We start from the raw sequence: 15,890 nt of genomic DNA, 5'->3' as shown, positions 1-15,890 counted from the left end.
GAGCCTACACACACAGCCCTGTCCCTGTTTCTGTTTCTGTCTCTCACACACACACACAAAGTTTGTGCATACATTTCCACTGCCAGATTGGAGGAGTCTTTTGTCATTTTCTAATGTTACTCCTCTTCAGTGCAATACGTTTTGATAACGACCTGCTGTACAGCGCCGTTCGCTCAGTCAACTAACGTGTCGTTAATGTGAGTTAGAGGAGAAAGATAGCTGGTGTTAGCTAGCTAATTAGCCATGTTAGCTGCCTCAGTGGGTAACGTTAGCCTATAGAGAGTATTTATCTGACGTTTATGTTAGCTACTCCTCAAACCTGCGGGTGGAAATGGTTTATGCGATGCGATGTATGTTGAAGCAAGACAACGTTTTAATGTACCTTGAATTGGACAAATTACGACGGGTCGTGCTCACGCAGATCTAAGCCCTGGCCATCCTAGGCTCAACGCGAGACTCATCAGTCATTCGGTTGAGTCTCGCAAAGTTACACACAAAGTTTGTGCATACATTTCCACTGCCAGATTGGAGGAGTCTTTCGTCATTATCTAATGTTACTTCTCTTCAGTGCAATACGTTTTGATAACGACCTGCTGTACAGCACCGTTCGCTCAGTCAACGTTAGTTAGAGGAGAAAGATAGCTGGTGTTAGCTAGCTAATTAGCCATGTTAGCTGCCTCAGTGGGTAACGTTAGCCTATAGAGAGTATTTATCTGACGTTTATGTTAGCTACTCCTCAAACCTGCGGGTGGAAATGGTTTATGCGATGCGATGTATGTTGAAGCAAGACAACGTTTTGGCCCTGGCCATCCTAGGCTCAACGCGGCCTCTGTGTGCTGCTGCTGCATGCTGGATAGAAATCCTGGAGCGGAGTCATGGAATGGAGTGCTTATATCGGAGCCTTGGATCGGTCATTTTCGCTGGAATCCGATCCGATCCAATCCATGTTTTTTGGCTGATATCGCGCCGATATCCGATCACATGATCGGATCGCAGCATCTCTACTGTATAGCAGATTACATTTATTAACATAACTGCCTCTGCCTTTTATTGAGTTTTGGGGGGTTGTTTTGTTTTCTGTTGAGGACATTGGGGGCCAGATTGAGATGGCCCAGGGGCCGGGTCTGGCCATGTGTTTTATTTATGTTTTTTATTATTTATTTTTGTTTTATTTTTATTTATTTTTTATAATTTTTTATTTATTTATGTTTTATTTATATGTGTTTTATTTATTTTTATTTTGCCCATGTGTGCTATAATGTCACGCAAGAGTCACACAAACACACTGGAGGTTTTATTTGGGGTAAAGCATGAGTTTTTATAATGGATATATCAGAGAAGTGCTTTGACTGTGGGGATGGTGTTCACAAGCTCCTCTCCTCGTAGCTGTTATAAGGATATACAGAAGAGACCAGGCAGCCTGGCTAACATTATGGTTGTTGAGGTCTTAAAAAGTCTTAAAAAGCATTAAATTTGACTTTGGAAATAGTGCAAGAACCCTGAATGTGATGTGTGTAGTTCTGCCTCTTCATTTTGCCCTCAAAATGCACCTGATCCATTTTACTTTACGATGTACTTCTGTGTGTGTGTGTGTGTGTGTGTGTGTGCGTGTGCGTGTGCGTGTGTGTGTGTAAGCGGGGGGGGGGGGGGTCAAGCGGGTCCGAGGTCAGCCACATTCTCATTGGGGGCTGAGCACCCCTAAAGGTCAGGGCCCAGTTGTGATGGGCAGGCCTTGCATCAAATGGTATACAGATTACCCAATAAAACATGTTTTCATTGGTCATAGACGTGAAAATCAACCAGTAGATAGAGGAGAAGGGATATATTCCAGCTATAGTAAAAAGTAAAAATAATTAAAATGGGACTGAAGTGGTTTTCATCGGACAGCAATGATATCAATAACTAAAGGAAAACAACCAAATCTAAAGGGAACCTACTGTAACTGTTACATATTATGGATAAATCATGGGGGGGGGGTAATTATTTTAATTTTTCGACTGCCGGACCAGTGAAAATATAGAAGTGGCCAGTAGAACTCTGATCTACTGGCCAAGTGGGTCAGTGGGGGAAAATGTTAGTTTGAACACTGCAGATATTGATATTCACAATGACATGAGATGAAAGCATGGAGGATCTTCTCTCAGTCCTCCAGGTTCAGAGCTGTGTATGAATGTTGGTCAAGACAAAACACATTCTGGAAAATCCTAACTTTATTTTCAGTGAAAATGACCAAATGTTCTGGAGTCCTGATGTGAAACTTGCAGATTGAGGAATACTGACCTGAGAGAGTTTTGACAGCAGGGATCTTATTTTGGAGAAATCAACGTGTCAAATCACATGAGGAAAGCTGTGAATGGATCTTACCTGAGAGTCTCCAGTCTGCAGTGTGGACTCTGCAGTCCAACAGAGACCAGCTTCACCCCGGAATCGTGCAGCTCGTTGTTACTTAGGTCCAGCTCTCTCAGACTGGAGGACTCGGAGCTGAGAACTGAGGCCAGAGCTTCACAGCTTCTCTCTGACAGCTGACAGCCACTCAGTCTGCATGAGAATTAGTGATGGAGACAAACAACTTTAAAATGTTTTCGATTTAGCACTCATAAATGATAAACCACTTTTTGTGTTTTCAAGTATATGCCAAATAGCATTAAATTAGGCACTGCACTCTGTCGGGTTCCCAGCAGCGCAATCCCCAAGTTTGAAGTCAATTGGAAGAACGGTTCTTGAGATAAACTACATTCTGTGTTGCCAGTAGGTGGCGCTATGCCAAATTGCACAAGATTTCAGCACTGCACTCCATCAGGCCCCCCTAAGCGCACTCCCCAAGTTTGATACATTAGTAATACAATTTACAATTAAGTTTAATTCAATTAAAGTGCCGTATTCTCATGATGCACCATGGATTTCTAACCCAATGACTCAATGCAGCTCATTGGCTATTGTTGTCATTCAATTATCATTAACCATTTATTTAGTCATCTGTTGTTTGCCTAACATTATGTAATGATTAGTGGTCATGATTGTGAACGTTCACGTTACTGTGATTACTAGCGACATATCCCACAGTGTGCTGTGAAACGATAACCTCACTGTGCAGTGAAAATCACTGAGCAGCACCCAACGTGGTAACACTTTATAATAACTATATACTATAAAGTATTAATAAACCATTATTAAATACATCATTCATCATGAATTCATCATTTATAAAGCATTATTCATACATCACTAAGCATTAACACAGTTATAAACATTTTATTCCTGAGTAATAACCTAATCTCTAATGTGTTTAATGATTGTATTCTCATACTTTGTAAATGATAGATGCACCATTTATAAATACGTATTATATCAATTACAAACCATTTACTTAGGAGTTGTTAATGTTTCATAAGATCATTTAGAACGTGTAAGTAAATGATTAAACAACTATTTATATGTATGTACATTTATGTGTACACTTGTGCATATGATTTGGACATGGATAGTGAGTGTTAATAGATGGTTTATAAACACTTATTGATACTCAAACTCATGATTAATTAAGGTAGTTACTAGTCATTAGTTAAGTATTTCATGTGAGCTCATCTAAAGTGAGGACTATCTATGCCCTATAAAGCATGTAATAAATGAAATAGAAGGTTTGGGCTGGCCTTGACCAATGGAGGCAGATGTCTGAATGCCCAAACGGCCAGGGGGGTGATTCTGAGAGATGTGTTTCACTCAGGGTTTTGTGTCTCTAAGAGGGTCAGAATTGCATGATGGGGAGAACATGCAAATTAAGCCTCCCAGAGCCTTTTAAACAGCCAATAGGAGGATTTTCTTGAATAACTCTGGAACCGACGCTTGGATCTTTCTGAAATTGTCATCGCTTATCCAGGAAGTGAGCATGGGCTTTACAACGAAACTGTCCATGAGTCTCTACGACCTCGGGAAGTGGGTGAAATTGACATTTTTGTGTATTTTTATAGGTTTTTAAGTGTCAAAGGTGTAATAATTATTTATCCCTAAACAGTAGATGGGTGGGGTTACTCTCCTAAGGCTTTGCAGATGGGGCGGTTCACTTGGGATCAATTGACCTATCGCTAAGCCACGCCCCGAACGCAGACGAGCCAATCACAGCACGTGCAGCTCTACAATACACTCGGACATTCTCAGCTTAGAGCTCCATAGAGAAGCACTAGAGAACGCGAGTTTCCTCTGGGTTTATACATTTATAAGTTGAAAAAATGGTCAAACGATATGCATGGGGGTAAATGCAACATTACGAGGTATCCTGGGAGGCCAGGCAATTGATAATATTAAACTAGTAAATGTAGATCCACTCACATCCACAATGCTACTGTTTTGGAGTTAAATCTGCGATTGTGGTGAGTGACAGCGAGATGACGAGTCTTCGCCCTCATTTGGCTTCCATGATCCAAAAGGTATCATAAAATCATCATGGTATTCAGAAAGTCGGCAAAATAAAATGCTGAATTATGCGAGTTTCCAGTCATTACGTTATGCGCATGAGTTGGTGAAGAGATAGAGAGGGGAGGAGGTAGGCCAGCGAGACTAGTGAAGAGGAGGCACATTGATTGATGTGATTATAACATCGCCAGACACCAGTCAAACCCTAAAACATTGGAATGAATCCCGTTCTCCAAATAAATGTGAGGTAGTCTAAAGAGAAAAGATCCAGGAGGAAAACATGATGTTAAAAGCTGTAAGCTATGCCTCTGCTGATCTGCTACACCACCACCCATGCGTGCGTGCCGTTGTCTCGCTATGAAAAACATCTACATTATTTAACGTTTCTTGATTATACAGAGGTACATGAAATAGATTACCAGGCGCAACTCTTCAATTCGGCATATAGGCTATATAATCCACGGAGAGGTTACTCTTGAGCCGTTTTCACACATGCGCTTTATACCGGGAAACGACCAGAAAGCGGTGTAATGCCTTCATGTGTGAAAGTTGTTTTCCGGTATAAGCGCGACCCCGTCATCGCGGACATTTCACCACTTTGGAGATTGTCATAAGAGCGGTATGTCTCGATAAACATCGAACCAGCCAGGCTATTTCTCTCAGACAGGGATCCCAACTTCTTCAAAGATTTCAGTTCAAAGACTGGTTAGCGAATGTGAAGGATACAACATACATGCCCTCTTAAGTTAAACGAGTGTGATTTAAGGCCGTTTCACACAGATGCGGTGCAAATGCAGAGGCGGAATGTGGTACCAAATTCTGTGCGAATTTTCTGCATTGCAACCTATACACACAGGTCCGGTGCGAATTATTCGCAGTCCCACATTCATTTTCCGCAGTGGAAAAACAGTGTTCAGTGTAACCAGTAGTTAGTGTCCCTCCCGGGCTCCCGTCTAGTAGGACAGCACCGCCTACCCGCAAGCTAGCTACTAGTCGGCTAACGTCAGACAGACACAGCAGCGAGGCGAGCCATGAAAAGAAACTGGAGGCAGTGAAATTTCCGTCAGCTGAAAAAACAATGAGAAGAGAAAATGGAGGCAGTAGCATCGCCGCGCACCCCAAATTTGATGCTAAACTGCTAGTTAGCACTTGCATACAAGTGGCTAATGTTAGCTTCATCCATTTACAACAGTGGTTTACAACGTTAGCAAGTAGGAATTTGTTACATAACAGCTGCATTACCATCTTCAGTGGATCCCAGCTGCTGGGCGATCTGAAGATCTATTGTCCTTGATTTCGGTGTTGATCGTTATGTTTGTCATATAAAATTGGATGTTGAGAAACCAAATTGATGAGCCGGGTTTGGCAAGAGTAGTGGAGGTATGACATCAGCTGTAAACAAAGGATTTCATTGGTCAAACGTATTTTCCGCAGGCGTTTCCGTGCAGATGTCAATGTCCATCCGGAAAAATAAAATGCCACACGAATGTTCGGCTGCGGTGTGCAAGCTTCAATTACAACTAATAACAAAAAAGAAATTGCGAATGTCCGTGCCGATTATTCGCATGGAGATCCGCACCGGTGTGAAACGGCCTTTATTGTGTGACAAGCAAACTTATTTCACCATCGTCGTTTTGCCCCCCCCCCCCCCCCAAAGTCAGGACGATTCACCATCCAAGTGCACACGTCACTCCCCACCCACTCTGCAGTGCCCCCCCCCGACCCCCCTCAAATACAGGTACTTTAGCTGCTATTTTCACACATGTTTGTTTATTTGTTTGTTTATTTATTTAAGAAAAGGGACAATGCACATTAATTAACATGAGCACCTAAGTCCATCATGTAAATGTGCCAAATTTAGCCATACAGGCTAATTTTCATCTCCAGTCCCATCATGTGATCCCTCAGGTAAAATTCCGGGAAATAGCCAGTCTTGATTTACAGGTAATTTCCCTGTCTGTATGTGTGAAAACAGCTTAAGTGTATGTCAATTCTGGATGTGAGTCGTCTGTTATCCGCGCCTGCTGTCTTCCTCCGTTAAAACGTTTGATTAAAGATTCGCTAAAGCCATTTCCAGGCATGCACGTATCGCATTTCTTTTTATAAATGGTGAATCTATCATTTACACAGTATGAGAATGCAATCATTAAACACATTACAGATTAGGTTATTAATCGGGAATCAAACCTTTATAACTGTGTTTATGACTTACTTACTATTGCTTAGTAATGTATGAATAATGCTTTATAAATTATGAGTTCATGGTGAATTAAGTATTTACTAATGCTTTATTAATGCTTTATAGTATATAGTAATTATAAGGTGTCACTCCTAATGTTGCTTACTATTTGTTTAAGTATTCAAAATGACGAGATCAAAGCATGGATGATCTTCCCTCAGTCCTCCAGGTTCAGAGCTGTGTATGAATGTTGGTCAAGACAAAACGCATTCTGGAAAATCCTAACTTTATTTTCAGTGAAAATGACAAAATGTTCTGAAGTCCTGATGTCAAACTTGCAGAGTCTCCCTTTGCAGATTGAGGAATACTGACCTGAGAGTTTTGAGAGCAGGGACCTTATTTTGGAGAAATCAACGTGTGGAAAGCTGTGAATGGATCTTACCTGAGAGTCTCCAGTCTGCAGTGTGGACTCTCCAGTCCATCAGAGACCAGCTTCATCCCTGAATCGTGCAGCTCGTTGTTACTTAGGTCCAGCTCTCTCAGACTGCAGGACTGGGAGCTGAGAAGTGAGGCCAGAGCTTCACAGCTTCTCTCTGACAGCTGACAGCCACTCAGTCTGCATGAGAATTAGTGATGGAGACAAACAACTTTAAAAGGTTTCCATTTAGTATTCGCGTCACATTTTGATAAAGCGCTTTTTGTTTTTGCCAGTATAGGTGGTGCTATGCCGAATAGCACAAAATTAGTAGGGCTGACCCAAAAAATCAACGCTTCAAAGCTAGAATCATTGCCATGGTAATCAACGCTCAAATCAGCAATCGACGCTTTGTTGTTATTGTTTTTTTCCCCTCCTCTCCTCTCTCTTTCTCTCTCCATAATATCTACCGTGGAGTGTAGCTTTGTGAGACAGTCTCTAGTTTCCTGGCTGGGTGGGTCATTCAGGCCAACACTGTTTTTAACACGGGGAACTCACACCGGCACACGCTGTGAGAACAAACAAATGCACCCAACAGCCAGTAGTCACACCTGACGTTGAGCTGTGGTCTGCAGAGCTGTTGTAAACATGAATCTTCGTACACTTCTTTTCTAACACAGTGTGAGTAACGTTACAAGTGTTCAAGTGAATTCAAGTCCTTTCATTTGTTTATAATGTTATGAATTAGCAGCAGTCACAGATACTAACGTGAATCTGTTGGATCTGTCTATCACATGGATTTGTTCTTAATGACTGGTAGTGAAACTGAAGTTGGCTCCATCTATCACATGGATACAGCCAGAGCGCACGTCACGGTCATATTAGGATTATCAACACGTGGAACGTGCTGTTAGTATAACGTTAAATTCACAACATTTCATGGCAAATAAAACTCACACGTCAGACTCAGAGCAGTTGAGGAGCAGATGAGCGTTTTGTCAGGAGAAGCCTGGAAGGAATGGTGCTGAGCTGAGAGTGCTTTCAACTCTGTGAGTAGCCTACAACATGTTTGTTTGTTCCCCAGCGGGATCGCCACAGCCGAGAACACGCACAACACTACTGGACTTTTTATGCCTCCGCCGGCGATAGCCACGCCGGAGGCATTATGGATCCGGGTTGTCCGTCCGTCCGTACGTCCCGATGTTCGTTAGCGTGATATCTGAGTAACACCTTGACGGAATTTCATCAAATTTGCCTCGAACATCGACCTAGACTCAAGGATGAACTGATAGATTTTGGTGGTCAAAGGTCAAAGGCCAAGGTCACTGTGACCTCTCGAACTCCATTTTCAAGCTTGTTAACGCGATATCTCAGGAATGCCTTGACGGAGTTTCATCAAATTTGCCTCAAACATTAACTTGGACTCAAGGATGAACCGATTAGATTTTGATGGTTAAAGGTCAAAGTTCAAGGTCACTGTGACCTCACACACCCAATTTCCAAGCTCTTTAACGCAACATCTCAGGGGCGCCTTGACGGAATTTCTTCCAATTTGCCTCAAATGGCGATTTGACTTAATAATGAACTAATGGCGGAGGCATAAATCTGCAGTGCGGTCGTTCTAGTTATTTTTGTGTGACCCCCCCCCCCCCCAAAAAAAAAGAAAAAGAAAAAGAAGGAAAAAATAAATAAATAAACCGGAGTAGAAGCTTTGATTATGATCGATTTTAGTCATCTGTTGTTTGCCTAATTTATGTAATGATTGGTGGTTGTGATTGTGAACGTTCACATCACTATGAACACATTTTAATACAGTTAATATATCCAGTATAATTGTCACCTACAAAGCTTTATTGGAGGCTTTGACCACTGGCAGCAGCCTCAGAAGAGCCTCCTCTGAAGCAGAGTATTTCTTCAGGTCAAACTCGTCCAGCTTCTCTTCTGATGTCAGTAAGATGAAGACTAGAGCCGACCACTGAGCAGGGGAGAGTTTGTCTGTGGAGAGGGTTTCTGATCTCAGGTGCTGTTGGATCTCCTCCACTAGAGAACGGTCATTCAGCTCATTCAGACAGTGGAACAGATTGATGGTTCTCTCTGGAGAGGGATTCTCCCTGATCTTCTCCTTGATGTACTGGATTGTTTCCTGATTGGTCTGTGAGCCACTTCCTGTCTGTGTCAGCAGCTTTTGTAGGTGCTTCTGATTGGTCTCTAGAGAAAGTCCCAGGAGGAAGCGGAGGAACAAGTCCAGGTGTCCATTTGGACTCTGTAAGGCCTTGTCAATAGCAATCCTGTGGACCTTTTTTGCAGATGTTTTGCTGAAAAACTTCTGCAGATTTTGGAAACTCAGTCGTGGCTTATGCATTACATTCGTGTTACTGTTGATGAGTGACAGGACCACATGAAGAGCAGCCAGGAATTCCTGAATGCTCAGATGGACAAAGCTGAAAATCTTGTCTGTGTCCTTCTTCCGCCCACGCTCCTCTTTAAAGATCTCTGTGAACACTCCCGAGTACACTGAGGCTTCAGAAAAGTTAATGCCACACTCTTTTATGTCCTTCTCATAGAAGATCAGGTTGCCTTTCTCCAGCTGGTGAAAAGCCAGTTTTGCAAGTGACTGAATGTACCGATTGCCGTTTTCTGTACCATACTTCTTTTCCGTCTGATGGATCTGAAACACCAAGAATTCTGTGTACATCTCAGTCAAGGTCTTGGGCAGGTCTCCTCTCTCACCAGTTTCTAAGAGCTCCTTCAGAACTATAGCAGTGATCCAGCAGAAGACTGGGATGTGGCACATGATGTCAAGGCTTCGTGAATTCTTGATGTGGGAGATGATTCTGCTGGCGTGTTCCTTATCACTGAATTTCTTCCTGAAGTACTGCTCTTTGTGTGGGTCAGTGAAGCCTCTCACCTCTGTCACTCTGTCAACAAAGTCTCCAGGGATCTGATTGGCTGCTCCAGGTCGTGTGGTCATCCAGAGGCGAGCAGCGGGAAGCAGTTTCCCCTTGATGAGGGCTGTCAGCAGCACATCCACTGTGATTGGCTCTGTCACATCAATAGAACGCTTTTCATTGGCTTTGAAGTCTAGTTGAAGGCGGCTTTCATCCAGACCGTCCAACACAAACAGGAGTTTGAAGTTACTCTTGTCATAGCTGGTGTTTCCTGACTTCTGTAGTTCTGTGAAGATGTAATTAAGAGCTTCCACCTTGATGACTTGGGTTTCCCAGATACATTCGTGAATTAGTTCTGCCAAACTAAAACTTTCTCCCTTCCATAAATTCAGCTGGCGGAAGGTGAAGGGGAATATGAGATGAACATCTTGATTTTTTCTTTTTTTAGCCCAGTCCAGGATGAACTTGCGCACAAGGAATGTTTTGCCAATTCCTGCAATCCCGTTGGTCAGCACTGTTCTTATAGATCTTTGCTTTACAGAAGTTTTGAAGATGTCACTTGGTTCAATTGATTCCTCTGTGCTCACTGACTTGTTTGATGCTATCTCAATTTGTCTGACCTCATGCTGCTTGTTGATGTGTATGACACAGCCGTCTGTGAAGTAGAGCTTAGTGTAGATATCATCCAGAGGTTTTTCATCCTTTTTCTCAAACCATCCTTCTTGTAGACACACAAAACTGTCCTCAAAGTTAGGTTGGAGCTTTAGTTGGTACCATGTGATGAGTTGTGGAGGTTCTGTTCTCACCAGCAGATCTGTGTAGAGCAAATTAACAATAATGAAAAACTGAATCACAATTATAAGTATATACGGTTATTTTGCAGGTAGCAGCAATAAGCAGATGCTTGAGACAAAAAGTAATTTGAACCTCAGTGCTTTTTTCACCCTAAAAGTTGGTGTTTTAAAAATAACAATCGTGTTCTCACTGTCAACATTAATACAATGTTTCTTTTTAAAATAAGAAAGAAGCATCTGGCATCATTGTGAAAAGAGGCTGTTGACATGCAGCCTTAGTGGAAGACATAGGTTGTGATATCAGGCAGAACAGACTGTAGGTGTGTTTCCATCCACCTGTTTTGATTGCATTGTGAAATATCACATTAGAAAAGGTTGCTCTGAGAACTAGCTGAACTATAACAGTTTGCTTCTTCTTCTTCTTCTGTCGTATGTCCTTAGACCTTCAGCTCCGTTGCAGCAAGCCAGTCCAGTGTGTCATTGTCTAGGTCAATTAGCCCACGACCACCATTCGATCATTCGATTCCATCCGATTCCATCCGATTCGATTCCATCCATTCCATTCGATTCCATCACTGTTTGCTAAGACGTTTTAGGCAAAGTTAAGACTGAGAGGATTCTCACAATGTTTGTCAATACAGCTCCAGGAGCTGTGACATCACTCAAGTAAGCAAAAACAACAACAACAACAACATATTAACAAAATCCTTCCTGATTTTAACAGCCACACTAAATGGCCAGTGAGAAAATCAACATGGCAGCCAGGGAGAGCCAGATAACAGCTTTACCTTCAGTCTGACTGCTGGAGGAAGCTCCTCTGCTCCCTGAAGGCTCCCCGACATCACTGACATCCACTGACAGACAGACAGACAGACAGACAGACAGACAGACAGACAGACAGACAGACAGACAGACAGAAACGGAGACAGAGAGATAAACTTTAGAAGGGCTTGAATTTCACACTAGCCAACAGCTCATATTCATCTCACAACTCTACATTTATACTGAAGGAAGTGAACATTCATCATTTAGTTTTCATATACACCAAGCACAATTAGGCTACTTCATGCAAATAATTCACACATCAATAAAAATTTCAAACCTATAATCAGTCAATGCAACCATGAATATTGATGTTAAAGTTTTGGATCAAGGTCGATTTTTGAGAGTTTTCATCTGCAACATAAACAGAATGTACATAGATAGAGTAGGCAAAATAATGTGTAGGCCACAATACCATGGTGGAGTGATGACGACAGTAGATTCAAATAAATCAATAATGTCTCGATTAAGGGGCGTCCGGGTAGTGTAGTGGTAAAATCCCTGCCTACCAACACGGGGGTTGCACGTTTGTATCCTCGTGTTACCTCCAGCTTGGTAGGGTGTCCATACAGGCACAATTGGCTGGTGTCTGCAGGAGGGTAGTCTGACTGGGTTGAAGCAGCATGATGGACTTAGCTCTCTCATTGGTGCCGACCATTTCAGTCGGTGCCGGATGGAAATCCCATTCCGCTCCCTGCAAGCTCTGCATTGGCTCCGACCCGCTCTGACTGTGGGTGCGACCATATTTGGATTTCCTTTCCATGTCCCCGTGTCGAATCTGTACGCCTCTGCTGCTGTACGTGTCGAATCTGCCGAGCTCAAATGCCTGGGCAGCGCTAGTCGCTAGCTCGTTGCTACATGCTGAAAACGATTGATGTGGATTATGCAATAAAGCAGCCTGCTTGGTACGTTCGGTGGATGGCTGTAAACAGCCTTTTTCCCCTCTAGTCCACAATAGAAAGCGTCCCCAGCCAGACTCTCCCAGCTCCTTTGCTGGGAGAGTCTGGCAAGCCAGACTAGCGGGAGTGAAGCCGGATTGGGGGTATTGTCCTGGTTGCTGCACCAGCGCTTCCTCTGGTCGGTCGGGACACCTGTTCAGAGGGAAGGGAACTGGTTGGAATAGCGTGATTCTCCCACGTGCTACGTGCTACCGGTGAGGCTTCTGCTGTCAGGTAAAAAGAAACGGCTGGCTACAGCTCATGTCTCGGAGGAAGCATGGTGCTAGTCTCGGCTCTCCCCAGATCAGCAGAGGAGTAGCGACCAGGGCAGCAGGGGGACTAATTGCGAAGTACAATTAGGGAGGAAATAGGTGGGAAGTGGTGTTGGAGGACCAGTAGGAGGTGCTCTTCCCCTCTGGTCTGATGAATAATCTGATCTAATGAATAATCTACCCAATGCTCTAGGGCAGAGACAGGGACTCTGTCCTGTGAGTGAGCACTGTCCTTCAGATCAGACGTTGAACCGAGGTCCTGACTCTCTGTGGTCATCAAAGATCCCATCAGCACTCTTCGCAAGATTAGGGGTGTAACCCCGGTGCCCTGAAGGGTGTAACCCCGGTGCCCTGGGGGGTGTAACCCCGGTGCCCTGGGGGGTGTAACCCCGGTGCCCTGAGGGGTGTAACCCCGGTGCCCTGAAGGGTGTAACCCCGGTGCCCTGGGGGGTGTAACCCCGGTGCCCTGGGGGGTGTAACCCCGGTGCCCTGAGGGGTGTAACCCCGGTGCCCTGGGGGGTGTAACCCCGGTGCCCTGAGGGGTGTAACCCCGGTGCCCTGGGAGGTGTAACCCCGGTGCCCTGAGGGGTGTAACCCCGGTGCCCTGAGGGGTGTAACCCCGGTGCCCTGGGGGGTGTAACCCCGGTGCCCTGAGGGGTGTAACCCCGGTGCCCTGAGGGGTGTAACCCCGGTGCCCTGAGGGGTGTAACCCCGGTGCCCTGGGGGGTGTAACCCCGGTGCTCTGGCTCAATTCCCACACAGGCCTTCCTTCCATCATGGCCTCCTAATCATCCCTCGTTACTTAATTGACACATTCAGTCCTCAACTCTCCACCGTGATGCTGATGTGTGTTGAGCGTTCTGGCACAAACTGGCTGCCGTGCATCACCCAGGTGGGTGCTACACATCACCCAGGTGGATGCTACAGATCGGTGGTGGATGAGTTGTGTTCCCTCCCCTCCCTCCCCTGATATGTGAAGCACTTTGAGTATCTAGAAAGTAGGGATGTTCATTTTGAAAATTTTCCATAATCGATAATCGGTGAAAATTAACGATCAATTATCAATTATCGATCATAGTCATTTTAATAAAGTATGAATGTTAGCTGTCCAGCAAACACACCACTAATAGCCTATCCAGTTATAGTAATAATGCTTGGGAGATGACTTCTGGCTCGCCTGGGCGGGTCATGCCTTCGCCATCATGGGAAAAAAAATATCGCGGACAGTAATGATGTCTCCCATTTCCAGAAAGATCAATGAGGAAAACAGCCATAAGTGCAGTTCTCGCAGAAATAGACTCAATAACAACAATTAAACACGAACACTATGATGCACCAGCAGAGTTTAGCGTTGTTCTTCTGGACTGCATGTGGAGACACTGATTGGCTGAAGGAGTTGTCTGTCATGGCAAGTACTCCCGCCCACTGATAGTGAGATAACGTTATCAAGATGATTCTACCAGGCTGGGCCAGCTGGGCTACACTTCTCTCATTGAACAAGAGAAAGTGGAGGGATTGTTAAAATGTGCTCAGATAGTTTGAGACAGTTGAGACTGTTAAAATGTCAACTGCAGTTAACTAAAAGAAGAAAAAGGGAACTCACGGTACACTTTTTATTTCATTTTTCTAAAATTAAGCTCTTTGCTATGTATTTTACTTTTTCAATACAGCCCTTATTTTACTTGAAAGAGAAAAGAACGTGTATTTATTTTTAAGTTAAGTTAAGTTAAGTTATCCTTTATTTATCCCCATGGGGAAATTCATCCTCTGCATTTGACCCATCATCTACTAGGAACCTTCCTAGAACTAGGAGCAGTGGGCAGCCGCAGTGCATGTAATATCCGTTAAACGTGAAAACTGAAAATATTTTATTTTTTAATTTCAAATATATTTTTTCTGAAAATAAACATTGTTGAAATACTGAATTACTTTATTTGATTTAACAGTCAGTTGTTGACTACATGCAGATGTTAATAGAACTATTAGGCTACTTCAATATATATGGCACTGAATAGTCACAAAAGTTAGACGTTGCGATGTTACGGAGCCTTGCTCGAGGAAATTTTCTCTAACTGGACCACTTTGAATTTTAATTGAATACCCCTGCCTTAAAGGATGGCTTTACCGGTAATTAACCCACTTTGTATCATTAATAATCTCGGTAATATACGCACATGCGCAGTGTATACCTCTCTGTGTTTTTTTGGAGATCTCCCATTTCCTCCTCTGCCAAAGTGTTCCATTCTGACGTGTTACGCGAACAAATGGTCTCCCAAATGGGCTTGTAAATTGGGTGGACAAACTAGGGCTGGGCGATATATCGAATATACTCGATGTATCTCGACTTGTGCAACGTGAAATGTAGTAAATGACTATATCATGAACATTCGAGTATAATTGTCATGCAATGTTTATAACTTAAGCCGCCGGCATGACTCGCTTCACGTTTCCTCTTGTCAGCTCTCCCTCTCGCACTCAGACAAACAGGAAGGGAGGGGGAATCACATGCATACGTCAAACGCGTCAAACCTCGTCACAGACACTCGCCCGTGCTAGGCGACGTCACAGACACTCGACCAGAAGAGACGCCGTCAAGGCAGCGTTATTACGAAACCCACCGTGGTTATGCCAAACGTGGAGGAGGAGAGACGAGAGCAAGAACCTGAGAGCCAGTAGTAGAGAATGGTTATGGAAAATGGAGCCGATGCAGACGAATTTGTTGCAAAAAGAAACAGCACTGGATCCATCATCTGGCAGTGGTTTGGTTATCGCAAGGACGATGTTGAACAAACAACGGTTATCTGCAAAACATGCACCAAACCCGTCGGCTCCATAATAAAGTCAACCCCAGTCAGTCAAGTCAACACAGCGAGGTGCATGTGTGTGCGCGCACGTGTCTCAAAACGAACTAATTTATCGTCACTACACCATTAAAGAAACAGATTCTTTAATAACGTTTTTCTGCAAATTGTGTCTCAGCGTTTCTGCGTGGCACTCAAGGTTAGGTCTGGCCAATATTGTGACAGATGAGACCTAGATCTCGTTTTAGATTTATAATATCGCAATATCGTAATATCGCATACTCGTCTTTTCCTGGTTTTAAAGGCTGCAGTAAAGTGAAGTCATTTTCTATTTGCCTTTACCCTCTTAACGTTATTCATTATATCATTAT

General features: G+C 43.7%; 1 protein-coding gene across 1 annotated transcript in view; it reads right to left on the bottom strand.

Moving 5' to 3' along the window:
- The window catches only part of LOC310771060 (protein NLRC3-like), a gene marked incomplete at both ends in the record, with an annotated part of 31,191 nt that overhangs the window by 2,060 nt on the left and 13,241 nt on the right, over positions 1-15,890 (bottom strand). Inside the window, 3 exons of the mRNA XM_083663740.1 lie at positions 2,365-2,538; positions 7,032-7,205; positions 8,849-10,706. Coding sequence (XP_083519866.1) covers positions 2,365-2,538; positions 7,032-7,205; positions 8,849-10,706 — 2,206 coding nt within the window. The remainder of the gene's footprint in view (positions 1-2,364; positions 2,539-7,031; positions 7,206-8,848; positions 10,707-15,890) is intronic.

The sequence above is a fragment of the Poromitra crassiceps genome (genome assembly GCF_964638095.1).
Source record: "Poromitra crassiceps genome assembly, contig: HAP1_SCAFFOLD_324, whole genome shotgun sequence".
Taxonomy (NCBI): domain Eukaryota; kingdom Metazoa; phylum Chordata; class Actinopteri; order Beryciformes; family Melamphaidae; genus Poromitra; species Poromitra crassiceps.
The sequence above is the reverse complement of the archived record's forward strand: the minus strand, read 5'-3'. Positions and strand labels throughout refer to the sequence as shown.